General features: G+C 42.5%; 1 protein-coding gene across 1 annotated transcript in view; it reads right to left on the reverse strand.

Annotated features, from left to right (window-relative positions):
• Positions 1-331: 331 nt before the first annotated feature.
• Positions 332-23,294, reverse strand: part of sorcs2 (sortilin-related VPS10 domain containing receptor 2) — a 582,832-nt gene continuing 559,869 nt past the window's right edge. Inside the window, 10 exon segments of the mRNA XM_030431509.1 lie at positions 332-2,244; positions 2,246-2,274; positions 8,614-8,807; positions 10,982-11,084; positions 11,483-11,530; positions 11,638-11,737; positions 11,922-12,044; positions 13,915-14,027; positions 15,646-15,769; positions 16,846-16,979. Coding sequence (XP_030287369.1) covers positions 2,209-2,244; positions 2,246-2,274; positions 8,614-8,807; positions 10,982-11,084; positions 11,483-11,530; positions 11,638-11,737; positions 11,922-12,044; positions 13,915-14,027; positions 15,646-15,769; positions 16,846-16,979 — 1,004 coding nt within the window. The 3' untranslated portion in view covers positions 332-2,208.

Raw genomic sequence — 23,294 nt, forward strand, 5'->3', positions numbered from 1 at the left:
GTGCCCGTAGCACTCCATCGAAAATTAGCTTGCCCGAAAACTAAACTACGTTAGTTATTAAAAGTGCCTCTTTCATCGTAATTATGCGTTTACAAGGTTTGACTCATATTCAATCACAAATAAGCCTAGGTTGCTTTTTGGCGAGAGTTTCACTTTAACAAATAGGAGACAATTTGAAATCAATGAATGAGGTCACAAACTTGGATTATGTAAAGCTACATCCAAATTTTTACTGTCTTCCAAAAGCACTCTTGGACTCTCTCTCAGATGTTTTCTTTTTTGCTAGCAGAAGTTGACAGCATGTCAACCAATCAGATAAAACCAACAGACATACAAGTTATGGGAGTGATTTATTCCAGGATGCAGGTTGAGTTCACTACGCTCCCTGATGAGGACACACAATTGTTTTTTAATAGCAAAATCAATAGATCAAACAAACCAGCAGTAACAGGAAGTGAAAAATGGTGTGGTCAAAATTACATGATCTGTGCCATCAGATGTGAAACTCCTTTAGTATTATATTGGAATATCACAATCCTGCTTTTCCCTTTGTTAAAGAGGACATTGATACAATGACAACACATCACTAGAAAACTAAGTTGAGCATGAGCAGAATATGTACAAAAGGATGAATTTGGATGTAAATCAGAACAACTGGCTGTGAGCTGCTGTTTGTATCAAATACGAGCGATCTTGATGGCAATGGCAGCATTGGTACACTGTAAAGGCCTTTCATCCAGAGACCCATTGATTCAGATTCCGTGGACTTGTTCAGTTGCTGTCCTGTACGTGTAGACAGCACTGCTTACATCATAAGTGCAATTAAAACAGAAAGACTTCAGCAAAAAAGGTAACAGACTCAATAACCAGTGTTTACACATACTGAGAAAAGTGACGAAAAGCTACAAGTAGTGTATCAAAAATATCCATATACATAGTCTTCACTGTGTACTTGTGAGTATCTTTATAATACAATGAAATAATTTCCAGTTAATGAAAAATCATTTTACTGAAAGTTATGAAAAATGGATACATGTTAAGCAGGCAATGGGTGTTGAGGAAACTGGAAACAGATTTTTTTCAAATTCAAGAAACTCAGTGAAGGGGCCACTCAAAAAAGAAAATGCTGGGTATTTTGGTAGTAGTGTAAAACACTCAAACATATGTCAAAGGGAATATGTACAAAGCGGAAATTGTTCATATTTACAAATTTACATACAACAAACTAAACCTTTAGGGAGACATGATTCCACCGTGGGCTATGCCTAATATAGGCTGATACAGTAAAATATATCAACTACACCTTCCCTCCATGATGGCAAACTTTGTCTCCAGGGAACAAGTGCGCTTTGAGCTTTGACCCAGAGCGTGTAGGGAAGAAGAGTGGGCAGACTGTTACTAGAAATAAATAAAACTGACACCAAGTCATGTCTCTGAGCAGATTATCATCTGCTGTTATAGGCACCATGGGACAGATGATGAGCTACTACAAAAGGCGGTGCTGATTTTGAACACAGCTCAACAAACTTCTGTAAATGTGTGAGTCACGAGCAAGAATATAAAGATGTGAATGTGGTGGGATTTACAAAAATGAATATACAGTATATTGTAATGAAGCTCTCCGAGCTTTCTTAAATTCCACCTGTGAATTTAAGAAAGTGCAACATTGCCCTCCTGTGTTTGCATGTGTACTCATCATACGCATATTCACAAGAGTTGATCAAATCATTGTGAGGATATTATTGCCTGTTAAGAGAGAGGGTGTCCAGTCATTGTGAGAAACAAAGGGAGAATCAATCAAAAAAAAGGGATTTCATGACCTTGATTGCACTTGTTAATGCGTGAAAATCATATAAGCGCAGGCGTTTTTTGGCCACTACCCTCAGTGCCTGCGACCAGTGGATGGTTCAACCCTCTCTGACTGTCAATATTACTTGAAACCAGAGCAGTAATTCATGCTGGCTGAGTCTGAGAGTTTATGAGTGACAGACAATGTACACACAGAGTTTTCTTTTTCAGAAAACACAGATGAATGTTCTTTGTGTGATTTCGTCATGACCTCCATCTTCACCAGGTGTCAGTGCAGTTCTCCAGGCCTGGTGTGAGAAGTGAAGAGGGGAAGGGGGCTTGCGAGGAAGGCAGAGTAGAGTCCCTGTGCTCATTAGCCAGCTAGGCTAGGCTAGCTCATTAGCATTGCCATGGAAGCCATCAGCTGGTCAGGTAGCTGTGCAGTTCTGTGGAGTTGAATGCTCAGGACCACACCCGAATGGTTGCCTGAAAACAAGAGGAATAGGGGAAAAGGACAGCAATTAAGCAATGCTAAAAGAATAGCCCAGAGCTTGACACGCTGTGGTTAACTGTCACTGTTTATCCTCAAGGCCAAACAAATATGTAAAATGCATCTCCTTCCTCCTGCAGCCTCATGTGACCTACAATGTTGACTGTGGCCACTACTGCAAAAACAGCATGGCACTTGGTTTACATCAATGAAGAAAAGTAACTAAAAACATTTACTTGAACACTTGTACTGCAATGAGTATTTCTTATGCTAATTTTAAACTTAAGCCATTTTTCAGGTTGAGTCTATATGGGCCCCTGTCACACGTTTTAGGTGCGTTGTTAATGTTCCACCAAAGAGTAGCTTCTATCTTATCATCTCAGGTAGTTCTGGTTGAATGACAGTTCAAGGCCAAAGAAGTCAATTATACGTCATTTTAAAAGACTTGTGTAGCATTATTTATTTTCTTGTTTTTTATTTGTCTCCCATTAAAGGTAGTGTGACATATTCTCGAGAAAGATGGTCAATTGCTGAGGTGACAATCTGAAAATGAGACTCAACAATGATCAGGTGATCAGCACAAAGCCAAATGTACAGTTTGATTGAAGTTTCATGAGCAGGGTGGTTCACATGCCGATTGAATTTTCCCCCCCCAAGTAAAGGATCTGAATAATTACATCTGCTAAGGGGGGTTATGTGCCCACCCTTGTCCGTTTGTTGGTTGTTTGTCTAGTTGGTCAGCAGGATCACATAAAAACTGCTGAACATATTTCTACCAATCGTGGATTGAGGATAGGTCTTGACCCCGAACAGACCCAATTAACGTCTGGTGCAGATGTGGATAACTACTGTTTGCTACTGAGTGCCATTCTAGTTCCTTCTGCACTAGTTCACTGCCATGTTTGCTACGATCGGTCATCCTCTCTCCTGTGAAATGCAGCAGCCTGGGCAGCGTCAATACGCTTTTAAGTTTGGTGCTGTAGCTATTCTTCTAGCTTCACTTCAAGAAGCACCCCGTTAGTTCAGTAGTGTAAAGAGTCAGGTGGTATGTGGTTTGTGACCAAGAGTCAGGAGCGATTTGTTCATTTCATCATGTAAGTAAATAAATGTACAGTGCCTTGCAAAAGTATTCAGCCCCCTTGAACTTTTCCACATTTTGTCATGTTTTAACCATGAATGTAAATGTATTTTATTGGGATTTTATGTGATAGACCAACACAAAGTGGTGCATAATTGTGCAGTGGAAGGAAAATGATATATGGTTTAAATTATTTTTTTTTTTTTACAAAGAAAAAACAAAAACAAACATGTGGAGTGCAGAAGTATTCATCCCCCTTTACTCTGATACCCTTAAATAAAATCCAGTGCAACCAGTTGCCTTTGGAAGTCACCTAATAAGCAAATGGAGTCCATCTGTGTGTAATCTAATCTTAGAGTAAATACAGCTGTTCTGTGAAAGCCTTAGAGATTTGCTAGAGAACATTAGTGAACAAACAGCATTATGAAGCCCAAGGAACACACCAGACAGGTCAGGGATAAAGTTGTGGAGAAGTTTAAAGCAGGGTTAGGATATTAAACATATATCCCAAGCTTTGAACATCTCACAGAGCACTGCTCAATCTATCACCTGAAAATGGACAGAGTATGGCACAACTGCAAACCTACCAAGAGATGGCATCCGCCTAAACTGACAGGCTTGGCAAGGAGAGCATTGATCAGAGAAGAAGCCAAGAGGCCCATGATAACTCTGGAGGAGCTGCAGAGATCCACAGCTCAGGAGGAGAATCTGTCCACAGGACAACTATTAGTCATGCACTCCACAAATTGGGCCTTTGTGGAAGAGTGGCAAGAAGAGAGCCATTGTTGCCATGCAGTTTGCCACAAGCCATGTGGGGGGGGGGGGGGGGGGGGGCCTCAACAAACATGTTGAGGAAGGTGCTCTGGTTAGATGAGACCAAAATTGACGTTTTGGGCCTAAATGCAAAACTCTATGTGTGGCACTGCACATCACCCTGAACACACCACCCCCACCGTGAAACATAGTGGTGGCAGCATCATGCTGTGGGGATGCTTTTCTACAGCAGGGACAGGGAAGCTGGTCTGAGTTGATGAGAAGATGGATGGAGCCAAATACAGGACAACCTTGTAAGTAAACCTGTTAGAGTCTGCAAAAGACTTAAGACTGGGGTGGAGGTTCACCTTCCAGCAGGCCAACGAGCCTAAACATACAGCCAGAGCTACATGGAATGGTTTCGATCAAAGCATATTCATGTGTTAGAATGGCCCAGTCAAAGTCCAGACCTAAATCAACTTGAGAATCTCTGGTAAGACTTGAAAACTGCTATTCACAGACACTCTCCATCCAATCAGACTAAGCTTAAGCTATTTTGCAAGGAAGAATGGGCAAATATTTCAGTCTCTATATGTGCATCGCTGGTAGAGACTTACCCCAAAAGACTTGCAGCTGTCATTGCTATATACGAGGACTTTGCAGACCACTTCAAAAGTAAAATCAATGACATCAGATCGAGTCTTTTACCTCAACAGATTTTAAATGTCGATACACCTGGATCATTGATTTTACCCGAGGAAATACTGGAGAGTTTTGCCCTGGGGACACTTGGTCGACACTTGGTCGAGTCTTCTCCCAAGTAAAGCCCAGAACCTGCCTATTAGACCCAATTCCCACACCGTTTTTTAAAACACTTTGTGGATTCTTTGAGGATCAGCTGTTATACATGGTGAACTGCTCTCTTCAGACGGGTGTCTCTTCCCCGCCTCCTTTAAAAAGGTCCTTTAATCAAGTAAATGATTTTTTAATCACAAACAGCATTTTAGAGAAGTATCAGTCTGGTTTCAGGACGAACCACAGTACCAAGACAGCCCTTTTAAAGATTTTAAACAACATCAGGTGCAACTTAGATTACCATAAACTCACAGTCTTGGTACTACTGGATCTAACTGCCACCTTCGATACAGTAGACCATCACATTTTATTAAATAGACTGAAGAACCTGGCCGGCCTCTCTGGTACTGTTCTTAACTGGTTCGTCTCTTACCTCACAGATCGACAATTCTTTGTAAGTATGGATACATGTTCCTCAGAAACCCACAAAATAAAGTGTGGGGTTCCCCAAGGGTCAATTTTAGGTCCAACTCTTTTTAATCTCTACATGCTTCCCCTTGTGGACGTCATCGGGAGGCACGGCATCAGCTTTCATAGTTATGCTGACGATACGCAACTGTACATCGCCGTGTCTCCTGATGACACAGGGCCTACTGATGTCCTTTTTAACTGCATTTTAGATATCAAGACATGGATGGCAGCAAATTTCCTACAGCTCAACCAGGACAAAACAGAGGTTTTACTCATTGGTCCTGAAGGCCAGAAAGAGAAACTTTTACCTAAGTTAAAGGATTTTAAACCATCACAATCTGTAAAAAATCTGGGTGTGATTTTTGACTCTGAGCTCAGTTTTATTCCACACATCAAAAATATAACAATTAAGACCATCTTAAAAATATAGCCAGAGTCCGCCCGTAGTGGAGGTGCTGATGCATGCTTTTTCTCGTGTCGTTTAGACTATTGTAATGCCTTTCACAAAAAAATTTTACAATTATTACAAAACTCAGCCGCACGAGTGCTGACAAGGACCAGAGGACAGGAGCACATTACACCAGTTTTAAAGTCACTGCATTGGCTCCCCGTGCGTTTCAGGATTGATTTTAAGGTTCTTTTACTAGTTTTTAAGTGTCTTAACGGTCTTGGGCCTTCTTACCTATCTGACCTGCTTTTACTCTATTAGCCCCCGCGGACCCTGAGGTCCTCCGGCACTGGCCTTTTGTCCATACCACAGGTTAGTTCAAAAAAGCAAGGGGAGGCGGCTTTTAGTTATTGTGGGCCCCGACTGTGGAACAGCCTGCCGGAGAACCTCAGGGCCGCGGAGTATGTTGAGGTTTTTAAAAAGAGGCTCAAGACCCACCTTTTTAACCAGGCTTTTACTTTATTCTTTTTAATTCCTTTTATGATGTGCTAACCAGAGCACTTGTTTCCTTTATCCTTTTTTTTTTTTTTACTGTTTTAATCTCACGTTTTTAGCCTCTTTGCTTTTATGTTTTAGTCTCTTGTGTTTTAGCTGTTATGCTTTTATGTTTTAGTCTCTTGTGTTTTTAGCCGTTATGCTTTTAGGTTTTAGTCCCCTGTGTTTTTAGTCTTTATGCTTTTTGCTTTATTTTACTGTTTTAGACTGTCAGTTTTTAATCTCCTGTGTTTCCTCATGGGGGCCTGCCAGACTGGGAGTTATCTCTGGTCTGGCCGTTGGGGGTGCTGTCTCGTGGGCCGTTTCGGCCCGGGTAGCTAGAGGGCCTCCTGTCTGCCCGGGTTGGGGTGGTCTCTGTGGAGGCGCTCTCTGCGGCCTTGGACCGGGATAGCTCTCAGTGTGGTTCCCCCACCCGCTCCAAAAGGTAGCTTCCTCCACGCCTCAGGTCTCGCTGCCCAGCCATGTCTCTCTAGTGACAGCTAGAGTATGTGTGGGTGTGAGTGTGTGAGTCTGTGTCTCTGCGTGCGTATGTATTTGTGTATGTCTCTGTGCAGGTCTGTGGGGGTGGGAGGGTTGGGTTCTTTTAATTTTCTTCTCTTGATTTTATTTGCTGTTTCTCTTTTCTGTTGTTGTTTTTAATCTCTGTAAGGCACTTTGAGCTACTCTTCTGTATGAAAAGCACCATACAAATAAAGATTGTTTGATTTGATTTGATTTGATTGCAGCGAAAGGTGGCTCTACAAAGTATTGACTCAGAGGGGTGAAAATCTTTGCACACCCCACTTTTCTGTTTTTTATTTGTAAAAAGAAATTAAAACCGTGCATCAAATTCCTTTCACTTCACAATTATGCACCACTTTCTGTTGGTCTATCACATACAATCCCAATAAAATACATTTACATTTGTGGTTTAATCGTGACAAAATGTGGAAAAGTTCAAGGGGGGTGAACACGTTTGCAAGGCACTGTACCTATGTGACACTTACATCACATGGCCTGAGTTATGAAAGTGATGAGACTGAACGTAGTTTTTTTAACCCAAATATGATCTTTTTCTGAAACTGACCAAGTAGTTTTGGAGCCTAAACCTAATCAATGGGTGACTGTTTGACGCTGTGATAACAGTCCCTAAGTCATATTACTTTAATTTACTTTAACTATTGGTTAGCCAGTTTTATTTTGATAGTCTAACTGGGCATTGCTTATCATGTATTATTGCTAACTTGAGCCCTTCATGTGCAAAACTGGTGCAAGAGGGGAAGGCAGAGCATCATAGTTTGAGGCTTAAACAAGCTGTATATCATGAGTATTTTGCCAGATTTGTTGATTGCTTCACACTACATAAGTGTCAAACAATACGATGGTCTGCCCACCAAAAGTCTCCACAGGATACATTTAATGTTTATATCAGCTGGACATCCATGCAAAATAACCAATATTGGTCACATTCAGTGATGTAGTGGTTGATAAAAGAGTAAACCTCACTTGTTGTCATAATGAAGAGAACTCCCAATTACCACTGACTCTATATAAAATGAACTCCACCATTCGGACTGTAATTACAACAATATATGCCAAATGTTCTCATTCTCAATAAATGAGAATAAATAAATTCTTACTACTTCATGATGATATTAATTATGGTTAACTAATATCTAAATTAAAAGAACTCTGTTAGCCTTCCACTACATCCCAGATAACAAGGACTTTCATTGCCATTATCACATCACATCACATCACATCACATCGAACCATATCATATCATATTATAAAATCTCATCAATATATCAACTAGTATCATATCATATTTCATAACTACAATTGTTACAAATAGAATATAATTTGTTTTGGGAAGGAAAGGCATGAGTCACCAAAAGTATTTACATTTCTGAGACAGTCATAAGCTTGTTGCCAAATATCTATTTATATCTGTCAATTAACAGCTGTCTGAATGCACTGACACACACTACACACATTGTAAGTGCGGGTCAGTCATTGAAACTTAATTTAACTCCATGAAGATATGTCTATTTCTGTTTTCTTCATATCGCTATCGCATCGTAACAAGATATGGCAATGACATGATTTGAATGTGCTTGCAAATGCAGGCTATGGCCATGAAGCACCTATAGACCAACCTCTGAGGCAAACGAAGTATAAACGAAGGATGAAAAATGGGAAGTTTTCCAGTACCTTGGTGTGTTAGCTGCTGGTGTTAGTGGCTTGGGTTTTAGTAGCAGTGGTTAGTGGTAGTCCTTATAAGGGAACGGAAGGCAGGGCTACCTCCTGCGTTACCTAGAGTCTGAGAGTCCAGGTCGTCATCGATGAACTCCTCTCCCTGGATGATGTGCTGGGTGTCCTCACTGTGATTGACGGGGCTGGTCATTTCCTGTTCCTTCTCATTGTGCATCTGGGCGTAGACATTGCGGCTTCCCGGAAGCTTCCTGAAAAACAGCGGGGGATAGGCATCCTCAGTCCTAACCCAAGGACTGTGGGATTTGTTGCACTGTAAGATTATTTTATCATTTTTATATTGCATGTTTTAATTTAAGTGACTGTTTGGTGGATGTCTGTGCTCAGGATGCGACGAGGTGCTGCTTGTGTGTTACTGACGTGAAAAAAAAAGCATGCTGTTACACAAGGTACACCTCATACATCTGGATAAAAGGAGTGAGATTTCTTTTTTTGCTTTCTTTAACATGGCAAGATTGGTCATTTTCCCAGTTTTTTCGGGGAATAATGTATAGATCTTGATGAAAAGATCCAGATCCAGTGATCTTAAATTATATGTAAACAGTTATGGGTGGGTTAAAATTTAGAGTGATACAGAGCTTTTGAGTTTGATATGGATTAGCATTGATTGAATTAAAGGAGATTGGTGGCCCTTACTGGAGGTATGCGCTCTACTAAATTCTAGTTTTATGGAGTCATTTAGGAAGACATTTACCGACCTATTGTAATCGTGCATGCATAACATAATAGGTAATTTAACAAAGTTATCTGGACAGCTGTTTGTAATTCCACTATGCTCTGGCGCATAATTTTTCCCATAAGAGGTTTCAGATTCATCAACGTATGTGTCCCACTGCCTTAAGAAGGGTGCAGGGATTTAAGTTTTCCATACAATTGAAAGCAAATATGTTTTACAGATTACTCATTTGTTCATATTAATTCAGACTGCTTTAGTAGTGTTCTTGATTTTTCTAGTTTGCTCTTGATGATGATCAAATTGACAGACTGGCTGCTGATTGCCCCAGAAATTCCTAGATAAGTTGCAATAATGTTATATATGACCAATTTCCATATTTCATGATAGGAAATTGTATCCACATCGCCCACTCCCTACAAGCTATGTTTTTATTGTCGTGCACTGGATTAGTATTTGTATAGTCCTACAGCTGACAGATGCTTAGAAACTCAGCTGTCTACTTTGTGGATTCCGAGTAAGATGTTGATGAAAGTTCTCAGTCATCCAGGTCATTGCTCTAAGTGCTGTAGCGTAGGCAACTGGAACTTAAGTTTTCAACAGGACTGTCGTTCCAGTTTGACATAGATGGATTCCTTTACCCCTCTTCCAAACCATCTTTCTTCTCTGACCAAGATGTTTGTGAAACTGAATTGACCATCACTGAACAGAGGAGGTGTCCTACAACATTACTTATCACCCCACCTTCAATGCAGTACTGAGTTCCCTCCCACGACAGCTTAACAACCATACACACCTAAGCTCACCTAGCCCTAGCAACCCAACCCGACTGGGTCAACAACCTAGAAGTGGCTCTTGCGAAACTGAAACTTAGAGCTCACATGTGTCCTTAATGACTTTGTAAGGCAGTCCCACACAGAGTTTAAAAGTCTGCAACTCCCCACTGATTAGTTAGAACTGAAGAAGCCTCTTGGATGAGAGGTAAAATGTCTTCAAGAAATTGAAGCATGTCCAATTGCCTACTGTACTGTCTGTGTGTTGCTTACACATCCTGAGTTATGATTTAACTGTGACAGGACAGGAGGCTTCCCTTTAGGTGTGTGTGGGAATGTGACGATGTTTGGGTTTACGTGTCTAGGAGCCGTTAATCAGCCCTGTGGGTGCGTCAGAGGTTAGCTAAAGGAAGAAGTCTGAACTGAGGTAAGCTCTCACGCCAAAGGTTCGAAGCTGACTTAATGTATACATTTCCATCCAAGATCCGTTTCAATAAAGATTGCACTATAATTCCACCCAGCCTTGCCTCCACAGATTATTTTATTAAAAAACTACATGCTGACACCTTTGATAAAGACAGCCCAGAAACAACACTACTATACAGCAGTTAGATAATACAGAGTACGTTAGAAGCTATAGTATCTCCATATGTGTGGGAATAGAATACACATAACTGATTTAGAGGAAGGCTTAACAACTCTGGTTAGCAAGTGTCTGGGGCCATTTAAAATTCTGGGCCTGAAAATCAAATCACAGGTCAGAAAAAACACTGTTGCATCAGAAATGAACACAAAAGGCAGCCAATGATTCTGGCATACTGACTTAGAAATGAAAAGCTGTTTTTTGTTTTATTTTTGTCTGTAGAAACTAATCTAAAAAATAACTGCTGAAGTGCTGCTTGACTCCTGCCTTATCTGTCTTTGGTTATTGACATGTCATAGAACTTTAACATGACTGCCTCACCTTTTGAACTTGTAGAGGATGAAGGAGCCAGTGGCGATGATGCTGATTAGGAAAATGACTACTAGAGCCCAAACACCCAGACCGCCGGCAGCACCATGGTAGCCTAGGGTGATGACACAATACAAAAGCTTCATGTTTGAGCAATCAGAACAATATTTTTGATTGCTGCGAAGGACAAATCAAAAAAGTATCTTGAGAAAGAAAATGATCATCATGAGTTCATAACTGCAAGAGCCCAGGGAAAGAATTGTAGAATAATGTTCCAAAAACTTTCAACTGAAATACAGTTTCTCTTGAAGAAGCCCCTTTCCACAAAAAACAAAGACATGTTAAAGTCAGTGAAGGATAATCAGACAAAAAAGAACAGGGAAAGCATACATTTAAACTCGACAAGATTCGGATTTGTTAGGAAACCAAAAAAGGAGAAGGCACAGGAATCAAAAGTATTTAGTTTAGATGTGTCAATACAGAATGCTGTAGGCTTATAGTTCATGAACGCACCAATCTCTGCTGCTGTAGCTGTTGGGTCATTTGCAAATAGACCTAGCCCTTGGAAATAAATCAATAACATAGAATTATCATTAAGAAACATAAAAAATAAATATTGTTTTAAAAAGCAGACTGTATGGGAAGCGAAAATATTTGATATGCAGTACCTGCATTTGGGTCAGCTAGCATCACCAGCACTTGTAGACCTCCTCGCACCACAAAGCTGACATTGTTGTCATTGAAGGCCTGCATGATGGCTGGAATACGCTGCACATAGGAAAATATTAAAATAAGGAAAATTATAGCTGCAAACTCGGGGGGCTTTTGGCCAAAGTCTCAGTTTTGAAAGGAAAATGTGAATCTGTGGCTCTGCCTCTTTGTACTCCAGTAAATTGGTGGGTGGGCTGGTAGGTGGTGTGTAATCAAACATTTTCTATGCACGAGCAGGCACCTTATCAACGAGCATGCTCCTCTTGGCTGGTTTGTTGTCCGGAGGAAGAGCATATAGATCAGCAGTAGTGGGGAGACCCGGCTTCACCACCGTCACCAGGGACTCCTGAGGGACACCTGTGATCTGAAGTCAGACGATTTAACGTCAGTCACATCTTAAAGCTTCACTAATCAACAGTTTTATTTTTTAACAATGGATCAAATGACATTGTCTCATATTTTACTGGTAGTGATGAACCACCACAGAATTTGCACCCAACGCGACATAATTTTTTTGCCTCTTTGAATTGATTCATTCTTTGTTTTTGTTCGGCAACAAATAAACTGCTCTCAGTAACCCCATGTTTAAAATAGGCAACCCACTGTATGTTATCTGCCTATCCCATCACGAAATACCAGACAGATAGCCTGTGAAGTTGACCACAGACCACATTTAGCATCTCAAGACATATACATTCTCAGGCACTGGTAGGAACTAAAGCAGAATCAATTGGGCTCATTTGCCAGACAGACACATACATGTGTCACATTAGATTACAATATAAATTCACATACTGTGCCTACATTAAAGCTGGGGTAGGTAATTCCGTTCAAAGGCATTTTCATCATATTAGTATGACTTTTTTTTATATCCAGACAGCAATCCAAAATATTAAATATTTTTTTCAAAAAAGCAAGAGGGCTGTAATAACTTCATCCAATCAATTTTAGCAGCATGAAGATTTTATACTGACAGACTACCTGTCAATCAATGTGCCCTTACCTAACCACCCTGTGTGACTCCGCCCATCGCTCATTGCATGTGACTGGGGTCTATTCAACACACCGGTGGACTGTTTATGACAAAAATGGCGAGGAAACTGACACACTTCCAAAAAAATTCAGTTACACAGAACAAGAAGTGAAACAAGAGTCAATGGCTTTTCAGCGATAGCGACAACGGAAGTAGTCAGAGGGCCTGAACACGGACACCATGTTAGCGGTGTTTTCATATCCAGTTTTCTGTAATTATTATAATTTTTGCGGATATTATGGAACTCCTTTCTGTTATGCAAAGTACTCCAAGGTACAAAAAAAGTCCAGAAAGTGGAGCTTGTACACACCACTATATCAAGATGCATAGTAAAAATAATGAGAAAGTGAAATTATGTAAATTACTCTGAAATTTATATATATTGCTAACCCCCCCCCCATTTTTAATTTATCATATTTAAGTAGTGGTAAATATGAAATGACTGTAAATGGCACAATTCTGATGTCCTGAGGCTAGGGGAATTTTCTGGCTGGATACTTTCAAAATCAAAATTTTGGATTTTATTGGTTGGATTGCCATGAAATTTGGTGTGGACATACAGCAATCAGCCACAACATTAAAACCACTGAAAGGTGACGTGAATAACACTGATCATCTCATCACAATGCAATGTTCTGCTGGGAAACCTTGGGCGCTGGCATTCATGTGAATGCCTCTTGACACCACAGACACTGCTCAGGAACAGCTCGGGGAAAACAATAAGGTTTTGACCAGGCCTCCAAATTCCCCAGATCCGAATCTGATAAACCACTTGTAAGACATGCTGAAGCAGGTCTGATCCATGGAGGCCAACCCCCAACATACAGGACCCAGTGGATCCACTATAATAATACAGGACACACCCTCAGAGGTTTTAAGTCCATGTCTTGACAGGTCAGAGCTGTTTTGGCTGCACACAGGGAACCTTCACAATATTAGGCAGGTGGCCATAATGTTCGGTGTATATACGGCAGACGCACTGGCAATCAAGTGTTCATAGAAAACAATGCAATTTACAACAAGGGTGGAACAGCTCATGTGACTCAAGTCCCACAGCCACTGGCTCTTATTTTAGAAAAATGTGTACAGTAGTTAATGAGGGAGAGTCAAATTTTTGAAGAGGGCTGACTTGAGAAAAGCAAGTAGGTTGTTAAAATCATCAACTCATTTTTTTTTAAATCATTCAAACTTAAAATCCTACCTTAATGAGTATTTTGGTCACCACCTGGCCAATGTCCTCTCTCCACTCTGGGATGTTTGGATTGAATTGGTCCAGGTTCCTGCTGAAGCTCAGAGGGATAACCTGAAAGTTATCTGGGATCAGACAGAACAGGGCAGTCCGATAAAGTTAGCAATAATCACAGTCGTGATTCAAAAACTCAAAATGAATTATTGAGACGGTATTCAATCAGCAGCAAATAGTAAATATTGAGGGCTGAAGATAAAACAGCAGATACTATAAAAATGACAGATGTAGAAACAAACTGTATGCATCTGTCACCTTGGGAGAACAAGCATATGCAGATGTGCATTGTAGGCATTAACAGAGAGAATTAGCTTGCTAGTGTCCCAAAATATGTGTTGGAATACAGCGAACGAAGATGCACAATGAATGACTTGCTTTAACTGAAGCGGGTCTGAGTGATAATCCATATATACTGTACTAATCAACCTCAGTGTTTCATTACTGTGGCCTACTGTTTCAAACAGCTACTATATTATTGCTCCCTTAAAAAACAAAAGCTGACAGTGCATAAATAAAACAAAAACAGTTTATAAAAGTAATCATGTGACACACAGATCCAAAATATTTTGAGGCAACAGGGGAAAAATCCGGTTGTCAGTTGTCAAAATCAGTTGTGTCTGAATCATGCACAGACAAAGAAACTGAAGAAGACTTTGACGTTATTTCTACAAATCTCTGTAAGGAGTACATTTTGTCCACTTTTCAGATGAGATGGTTCGTTAAGTTAGTGAAGTTCATTACAGTTAAAGTTTACACTTTTGTGTACACTACTACCTTTTCCTGATCATACTGACAAATAACCACCATACTTGATACATAGCATTACTGTTTGTATTCATACTTGCTTCCATTAAAAGATTTTAAAAAAGTACAATATGTAGTGGCCTAAGTAACCAGTTACATTTTGATACAATTTTATAAATACTCTTCGAATGACGGTACAATAATTGTTGAGATCGCAAAATCTGCCATGATATGATTTGTAATCTCTTTTGGATTTGATCAAACACAATCAGTTAGGGAAGAAGCTGCCCCCCCTTTTTCCTTCTTTCAGCCATAAGAGAAAAATAATTATTCTCACAGGTTAATGGAAGTTTAATGTAAATCAACTCCACCAAAATATATAAAACACGGTACAACAATTTCAATAAAGTATCAAATTCAGCAGAATAATTACAGGTTTCTAGAGAAAATAATAGTAGTATTTGCTATTCACCATTATTGGCATTTTGCATCGCATAAACTGAGAGGGGAGTAAATCCACCATCTTTTATTGGCTGCTTACCTTTATCTGCGTGATGCCAGCACTGTTTGAATGCTAAGGAAGTCTGTGGGCTCACAGCGAAACAGTGACACTGATGTGCCAAGGGAATTTAAAAATAAAGGGGTATCTTAAAAATCATTTGGTTTGATGTACTCACTTTGCATCAATGATGTTTGATCGATGATCACCGAATCTATATATCAGCCCATGATGGATGGATTGTTACACCCCTCCCAGTAAGTTAAAAAAGGACTGTTAGCTTTCAGCGTAATTCATTATGAACTTTGGAAACAAAAGTGCTAGCTGATTAGGAAAAGTGAGTGAGGAAGGCTTTCCTGTGGTTTAACTTCTAGTTAGTCACTATTTGCAGCGCATTACCCATCTCATAACCATCAAGGTTCTTTCCTATTTTACTGTGGTACCGTAGACTCGGACTGTCCTGGTATCCTGCACCATGGATCGGCCGTTGGAAGCCTGGACAGTGACTGAAACCTCTCCTGTCTCTGGGAAACGAGTCAGCAGGCTGTTCTGTAGAGTCAGAGTAGGCTATGGGAGAAAATCACAACAAGTTGGTTGATAGTAAGGTCAACTATGTGTGCATGCTGTCTGAAATATCTGCCTTTGATTCTGTGGATATTTAAGCTCATTGTTTTCCTGCTCAAAAAAGTAAACCCAGATTCCAGCAGGAGCATGCAGCTGTGTTTAGCCAAAAGCTACTGCACACTACAGGGCTCCAGACTAACTATTTTTACTAGGAGCACAGTGGCCCCTTACTAACTAACTTTGGGAACACAATCACAAAATTTAGGGGTGCAAACCGTAAATCAACTATATTTACTATATAATGCTTATACATATTATATTATTATATCATATAATAATAAAGAAATTATTTTATGTTGAGCTCAGTTTCACGCAGTTCTTTCTTTGCAGATTGAGTTGGCCTTTATATTTGGTAAAAGGTAGTTCTTCCTTGGCAATGAAAAAGGCTGTGTTAAACTAAAATATTAATTTGGCCACCTCAGTGCACTGATTAACAGCCTCTTACCTTTTGCAACTGACAGTGGAGTTGCATTTTCATTGGAGTACAGATCATGGCACATTTTATGCCTTTGACTAGCGCTGTTTGACCAGCATGTTTTGTTTTACCTGTGCAGCGCCAGTGTTCCCTGCAAATTTTGTGCTCCTGCATGTTGCGGGTGTCAACTGCAAAATTTGCAGTCCATTGAATTCGTCTCTCTGAGATACCTTATCCAGTCAAATTCACACAGCCATTCTTCATGAAAACAGTATTTTCTGTCCTTTTTCCAAACTTGTGTCATCAGACTCGGACTCATCCTCTGAATTAGGATTTGACTATAGCACACTACTGGGCTTATCATGGAGAAAATAAGCGTCAAGAGTTTGTTTCAACATTGTTCGCTGAAAGTGAAACCTTCTCCTTCTGTGCACCGGCAAATTCACTGGTCGCACATGCACGACTAAATGTAAAATTTAGTCTGTCTCTCACCATTTGGTCGCAGTCTGGAGGCCTGCACTAAATAATAGACATCAAACAGCAACAACAGATAAAGTTAGCAGCTAGCTGGTCAACATATTTTTTGATGTAGTGTGTCCTTTACCCTCATGTTGTCTCCTATCCACCAATAGAAGACTGTCAAGTTGGCCTCACTGGGAAGAATGACAGCTGTCAGATTGACCTCCTGGCTTCTCCCAGCGATAGGAACCACTTCCAAGTGTACTTCCTGTAGCGGGGCTGTAAGACATGATTTACTGAATTACAAATCAGTTTTATTTAGACAGCAAACTGGAATTGAGAGGTGTATGATTTGTATTTTACAGGTAAAAGTTTCTTAATTCAACTAAAATGTTCAGGAGAAAACGCTCCAAATAAGATAAGTACCATGTGTGAGGCCAAACTAATATTAGAGCTAAGTGTGTCTCCCACAAGACTTTTCATTATCAGCTAAAACCCGCTGAAAGGAACCAGCTCTTTGATAAGACTGCTCTGTCTTTGTGCAGCTTTAGAACCCAAAGTAAAAGACAAAATTCAATGGAGAAGAGTCTCCAATCCCCACAGAATAGAATACCTCAGATTTGCCTTTCATGATACAATTCGAATGTCAGACACGGTCAGTGGCAGGGAATCAATTCTTCTCAGGAAGAGAAAAATAAAAAGTTACTATAGAGGTGACAGGTCTGAACTGACAGCAAAAATATATTTTTATTGTCTATCTCTTCCAGTCATTGTCAAAATGTGGGTTGAAGGAATGTGCAGGTTACTGACATGTTGCGTGGTATCAAGCGGTCGACTTGAAACCCCAGATTTGGACTCAAATTGCAAAGATGAAGACATCTGACTCTGAATCTGCTGTGAGACTTGACTTCCACCAGACTGAGGAGACTTTGCCATGATACAGACCTTTAAATCTGCCAACTGCACCAAACTGCCATGAAACAACAGATGTGGCCATCTTAAAAAAATACTTAGGAAAAGTGTGTTGGTCAAAACAGTGTAGTGTGTCTGTGGAGTGTGTGCACAACCAGGGGATCAAATGTAATCATGGGATCATGTGTATCCATGCCCAGAGAAACATGTCCCATGGCGTAAGAGAGGAGGATTACTGTATTTTCCGGACTATAAGTCGCTCTGGAGTATAAGACGCATCAGTCACAAATTGCGTCACGAAGAGGAAAAAAACATATATAAGTTGCACCTGACTATAAGTCGCATTCATTTAGAAATTTATTTTACAAAATCCAAGACCAAGAACAGACATTTAATCTGGAAAGGCAAGTTATTTAACTACACAATAGCACACAGGACAACAGGCTTACTAGGTGTCCGGTATGTTAACGTAACACATTAAGAGCTACATTCAGCAACACAATAGCATAAAGAACATACCTGGGAGGCTAAATTACCATAACAAGCCAGAGAGACACGCAAATTGCTTGGTTGTTGGTTGTATAAATCAACATAAGTGCCTATATTCTGTCCCAGCTACAGAACAACAGTAAGTAAGTAAAATTTATTAAAGCACATTTATAACAGTTCAAACTGACCAAAGTGCTGTACACAGTGCATTCAATTGGTAAAAGTTTAAGTAAAAATAACAATGTTAAATGAAAGATACATAAAACAGACAACCGCATATTAACAAAGATAGATTAATGGGAGAAAAAGCCAGGGTGTACAAATGGGTTTTGAGCCTTGATTTAAAGGCAGAAAGGCGTGTGTGTGGTGGCAGTTGGTGGGGGGGGGTTATCATCATACTGTAATATTTATACTTATGTCATATGTCACTTAGGGAATTTCATTTTTTTTCTGTGGTTATAATGCTCTCACACAGCCATCATGAACTCCCCTGCATGGGCTTGTAATGAAGATTCCTCCACTATTGTAAAGAAATACTATTTTTATTATTTGTTTCAAGAAAGGATTTATCTATCTATATCTATGTATCTATCTAAGTCAGAGTCCTGCACGGGTGAAAAATAATTTTCAAGGCGTCACTTATCATCAGTCATTATTATGTAGTGACACAAATGATGAGCATTTATATTTCATATGAGCTCATTCATGCGTGCTTGCGCCCTCCCTGAACTCCCATTCCCCACGCTGTCTTACTTTCACTTTTAAAAATTGCGTCCATCCAATTTTCCTTCGGTATCAATTTATAGCGGGTCGGCTCGGGTACAGAATGTAACTTGTGCTACTGTCGGAAAACGGGTCGGATGCGGATTTAAGTATGGCAGGTTCAGGGTGAGGTTTGCAAAATAAGACCCGTGCAGGACTCTGCTCTACGTGACCATTTTAATCCTCTAGCTGATTCCATCCATCCATCCATCCATTTTCGTCCACTTATCCGGGGCCGGGTCGCGGTGGCAGCTGCCTGAGCAGGGACACCCAGACTTCCCTCTCCCCGGACACTGCCTCCAGCTCTTCCGGGAGGATCCCAAGGCGTTCCCAGGCCAGCTGAGTGACATAGTCACACCAGCGTGTCCTGGGTCTTTCTCAGGGTCTCCTCCAGGCGGGACATGCCAGGAACACCTCCCGAGGGAGGCGTCCCGGGGGCATCCGAAACAGATGCCCGAGCCACCTCAGCTGGCTCCTCTCGATGTGGAGGAGCAGTTGCTCTACTCCGAGCTCCTCCCGGGTGACAGAGCTCTCCACCCTATCTCTAAGGGAGCACCCTGCCACCCCGCGGAGGAAACTCATTTCGGCCGCTTGTATCCGGGATCTTATTCTTTCGGTCATGACCCAAAGTTCATGGCCATAGGGGAGGGTAGGAACGTAGATTGACTGGTAAATCGAGAGCTTCACCTTTCAGCTCAGCTCTCTCTTCACCACGACAGACCGATACAACGACCGCATTTCTGCGGCCGCTGCACCGATCTGCCTGTCAATCTCACGCTCCATCCTTCCCTCACTCGTGAAGAAGACCCCAAGATACTTAAACTCCTCCACTTGAGGCAGGAACTCTTCCCCAACCCGGAGGGAGCAAGCCACCTTTTTCTGGTCGAGAACCATGGCCTCGGATTTGGAGGTGCTGATTCTCATCCCAGCCGCTTCACACTCGGCTGCAAACCGCCCCAGGACATGCTGGAGGTCCTGGCTCGAAGGAGCCAACAAGACCACCTCATCCGTGAAAAGCAGAGATGAAATCCAGTGGCTCTCGAACCAGATCCCCTCCGGCCCGTGGCTGCGCCTAGAATTTCTGTCCATAAAAATAATGAACAGAACCGGTGACAAAGGGCAGCCCTGCCGGAGACAACATGCACCGGGAACAGGTCTGACTTACTGCCGGCAATGCGAACCATGCTCCTGCTCCGGTCGTACAAGGACCTTAACAGAGGGCCTCCGACCCCGTACTCCTGGAGCACCTCCCACAGAATGCCACGAGGGACCAGGTCGAATGCTTTCTCCAAGTCCAAAAAACACATGTGGACTGGTTGGGCAAACTCCCATGAACCCTCGAGCACCCTGCGGAGGGTATAGAGCTGGTCCAGTGTTCCACGGCCAGGACGAAAACCGCATTGTTCCTCCTGGATCCGAGGTTCGACTATCGGCCGAATTCTCCTCTCCAGTACCCTGGAATAGACTTTCCTAGGGAGGCTGAGAAGTATGATCCCCCGATAGTTGGAACACACCCTCCGGTCCCCCTTTTTGAATAGGGGGACCACCACCCCGGTCTGCCAGTCCAGAGGCACTGTCCCCGACTGCCACGCGATGCTGCAGAGACGTGTCAGCCAAGACAGCCCCACAACATCCAGAGACTTGAGGTACTCAGGGCGGATCTCATCCACCCCCGGTGCTTTGCCACTGAGGAGCTTCCGGACTACCTCAGTGACTTCGGCTTGGGTGATGAATGGGTCAACCTCTGAGTCCCCAGCCTCTGCTTCCTCCATGGAAGGCGTGTCAGTGGGATTGAGGAGATCCTCGAAGTATTCCTTCCACCGCCCGACGATGTCCCCAGTCAAGGTCAACAGCCCCCCACCTCCACTGTAAACAGTGTTGTTAGAGGAATGCTTCCCCCTCCTGAGGTGCCGGATGGTTTGCCAGAATTTCTTCGAGGCCGACTGGTAGTCCTCCTCCATGGCCTCCCCAAACTCTTCCCAGACCTGAGTTTTTGCTTCCGCGACTGCCCGTGCTGCCGCACGCTTGGCCTGCCGGTACCCGTCAGCTGCCTCAGGAGTCCCCTGGGCCAGCCAGGCTCAGTAGGACTCCTTCTTCAGCTTTACAGCAACCCTTACTTCCGGGGTACACCACTGGGTTCGGGGATTGCCGCTGCTACAGGCACCGGAGACCTTACGGCCACAGCTCCGGACAGCCGCGTCAACAATGGAAGTGGAGAACATGGTCCATTCGGACTCAATGTCCCCAGCCTCCCTCGGGATCTGGTCGAAGCTCTCCCAGAGGTGGGAGTTAAAGATCTCCCTGACAGAGGGTTCCGCCAGACGTTCCCAGCAGACCCTCACAATACGTTTGGGTCTACCAGGTCTGTCCAGCTTCCTCCCCTGCCAGCGGATCCAACTCACCACCAGGCGGTGATCAGTTGACAGCTCAGCCCCTCTCTACACCCGAGTGTCCAAGACATACGGCCGGAAGTCAGATGACACGACCACAAAGTCGATCATTGATCTCCGGCCTAGGGTGTCCTGGTGCCACGTGCACGTATGGACACCCTTATGCTTGAACATGGTGTTTGTTATGGACAAACTGTGACTAGCACAGAAGTCGTGGGCACTGTCGAAGTCCCCAGTAGAACGACGGAATCCCCCGTTGGAGCACTCTCCAGTACCCCTCCCATGGACTCCAAGAAGGCCGGGTACTCTGCACCGCTGTTCGGCCCATAAGCCGAGACAACGGTGAGTGTCCTATCCCTGACCTGGAGGCGCAGAGAAGCGACCCTCTCGTTCACTGGGGCCCCTTCTGAACCCTCCCGCGAGTGGTGAACCCACGGGAGGGCGGGACCCGGCCGGGCAAAGCCCAAACGAGCGACGTGGGCCTGGCCACCAGGCGCTCGCCTGCGAGCCCCAACCCCAGGCCTGGCTCCAGGGTGGGGCCCCGGTGACGCCAATCCGGGTGACGTGAACGTCCTTGGTGTTTTTCCTTTCATTAGGGGCTTGTGAACCGATCTTAGTCTGACCCGTCACCTAGGACCTGTTTGCCTTGGGAGACCCTACCAGGGGCATTAAGCCCCAGACAACATAGCTCCTAGGATCATTCGGGTGCTCAAACCCCTCCACCACGACAAGGTGCCGGGTCAACATCTACTAATTATCAAGCTAAATTTCCAAAATGCTAGTTAACGTCAAAGACTGCGGTGGAAGACGACGGTAAAATATTATCTTTCTCTAACACTGGATTTATTTATGCCTGAATTTCTAAGGTGTGACGGCTTTTATTTTGCCGTGGCGGTGCACCACAGTCAATTACATGTAGGGGAAACCCTGGAGGGGCTAAAGATGATCACTTCTGTTTTGTTGTTAAGCTGGAGGAAATTATCCCCTATACAGTCATTAATCTCCTTGAGACACTCAGGAGAGTCTGAAGGGAGATATAATTGTGAGGTGTCAACATAAAAGTAGAACGACAGGTTGTATTTTCTAATTATATTTCCCAATGGGAGCATATATAAACAAATTAAGATTGAACCCAGGATGGACCCTTGGGGAACCCAACAGGACAGAGGGGCAGAGGATGAGGAGTGCTGACCTATGGACACTGAAAAGGATCTATGTGTGACATAGGAGGAGAACCACTGCAGAGCTGAGCCCCTAATACCGACCCACTGATGGAGACGGGCTAGAAGAGTGGGGTGGTCGACAGTGTCAAAGGCAGCACTTGAGGTCTAATAAGACTAAGATGGCGCTCTCACCTGTGTCTAGTGTGAGTAGTCAGTCATTTGACACTTTCAGCAAAGCTGTTTCAGTGCTGTGGCGTGCTTTAAAGCCAGACTGAAAGGGCTCCAAGATATTAGCAAAGTTAAAAAATGGCAGTACTGGAGATTTTTTTAAATGAATGGTAGTTTAAATATGGGGCGATAGTTTTTTGGACAATTAACATCAAGGTTATGTTTTTCAAGCAATGGCTGGATGACCGCATGCTTGAAACATGAGGGAACAGTGCCAGAGACAAGGCATGTTGAACCAATGGTTTCAATGGCATCTTTGATGATCTGAGAGGGGAGAGCATCTTTGGGGGATGTAGAGGGTTTCCTGTGCTTGATAATATCTCTTAGATCATCAAGGGTCACTGGTAAAAAAATATCAAATATAGCTGTAACAGCTGGGGGAAATGGCAAAGTGCTGGAAACAGAGGGGGTAAAAGACAGTTTGATGTTTTCTATTTTATCAGTAAAAAAACGTTTAAAAAGTTTCACAAATGCCTGTGGATGTTTCGACCTCTGGGGAGACTTCGGGGTTAATAATTGAGTTCATGGTCCTAAAAAAGATTTTAGGTCTGTAGGAGTGTTTGTTAATTATATCTGAGAAATGTTTGGCTCTGGCTTTCTTGTCAGGAAGGCTGCTAATGAATTTCTGAAAATGTCAAAATAAACTATAA

Source organism: Sparus aurata, chromosome 10 (assembly GCF_900880675.1).
Source record: "Sparus aurata chromosome 10, fSpaAur1.1, whole genome shotgun sequence".
In the NCBI taxonomy this organism is placed as follows: domain Eukaryota; kingdom Metazoa; phylum Chordata; class Actinopteri; order Spariformes; family Sparidae; genus Sparus; species Sparus aurata.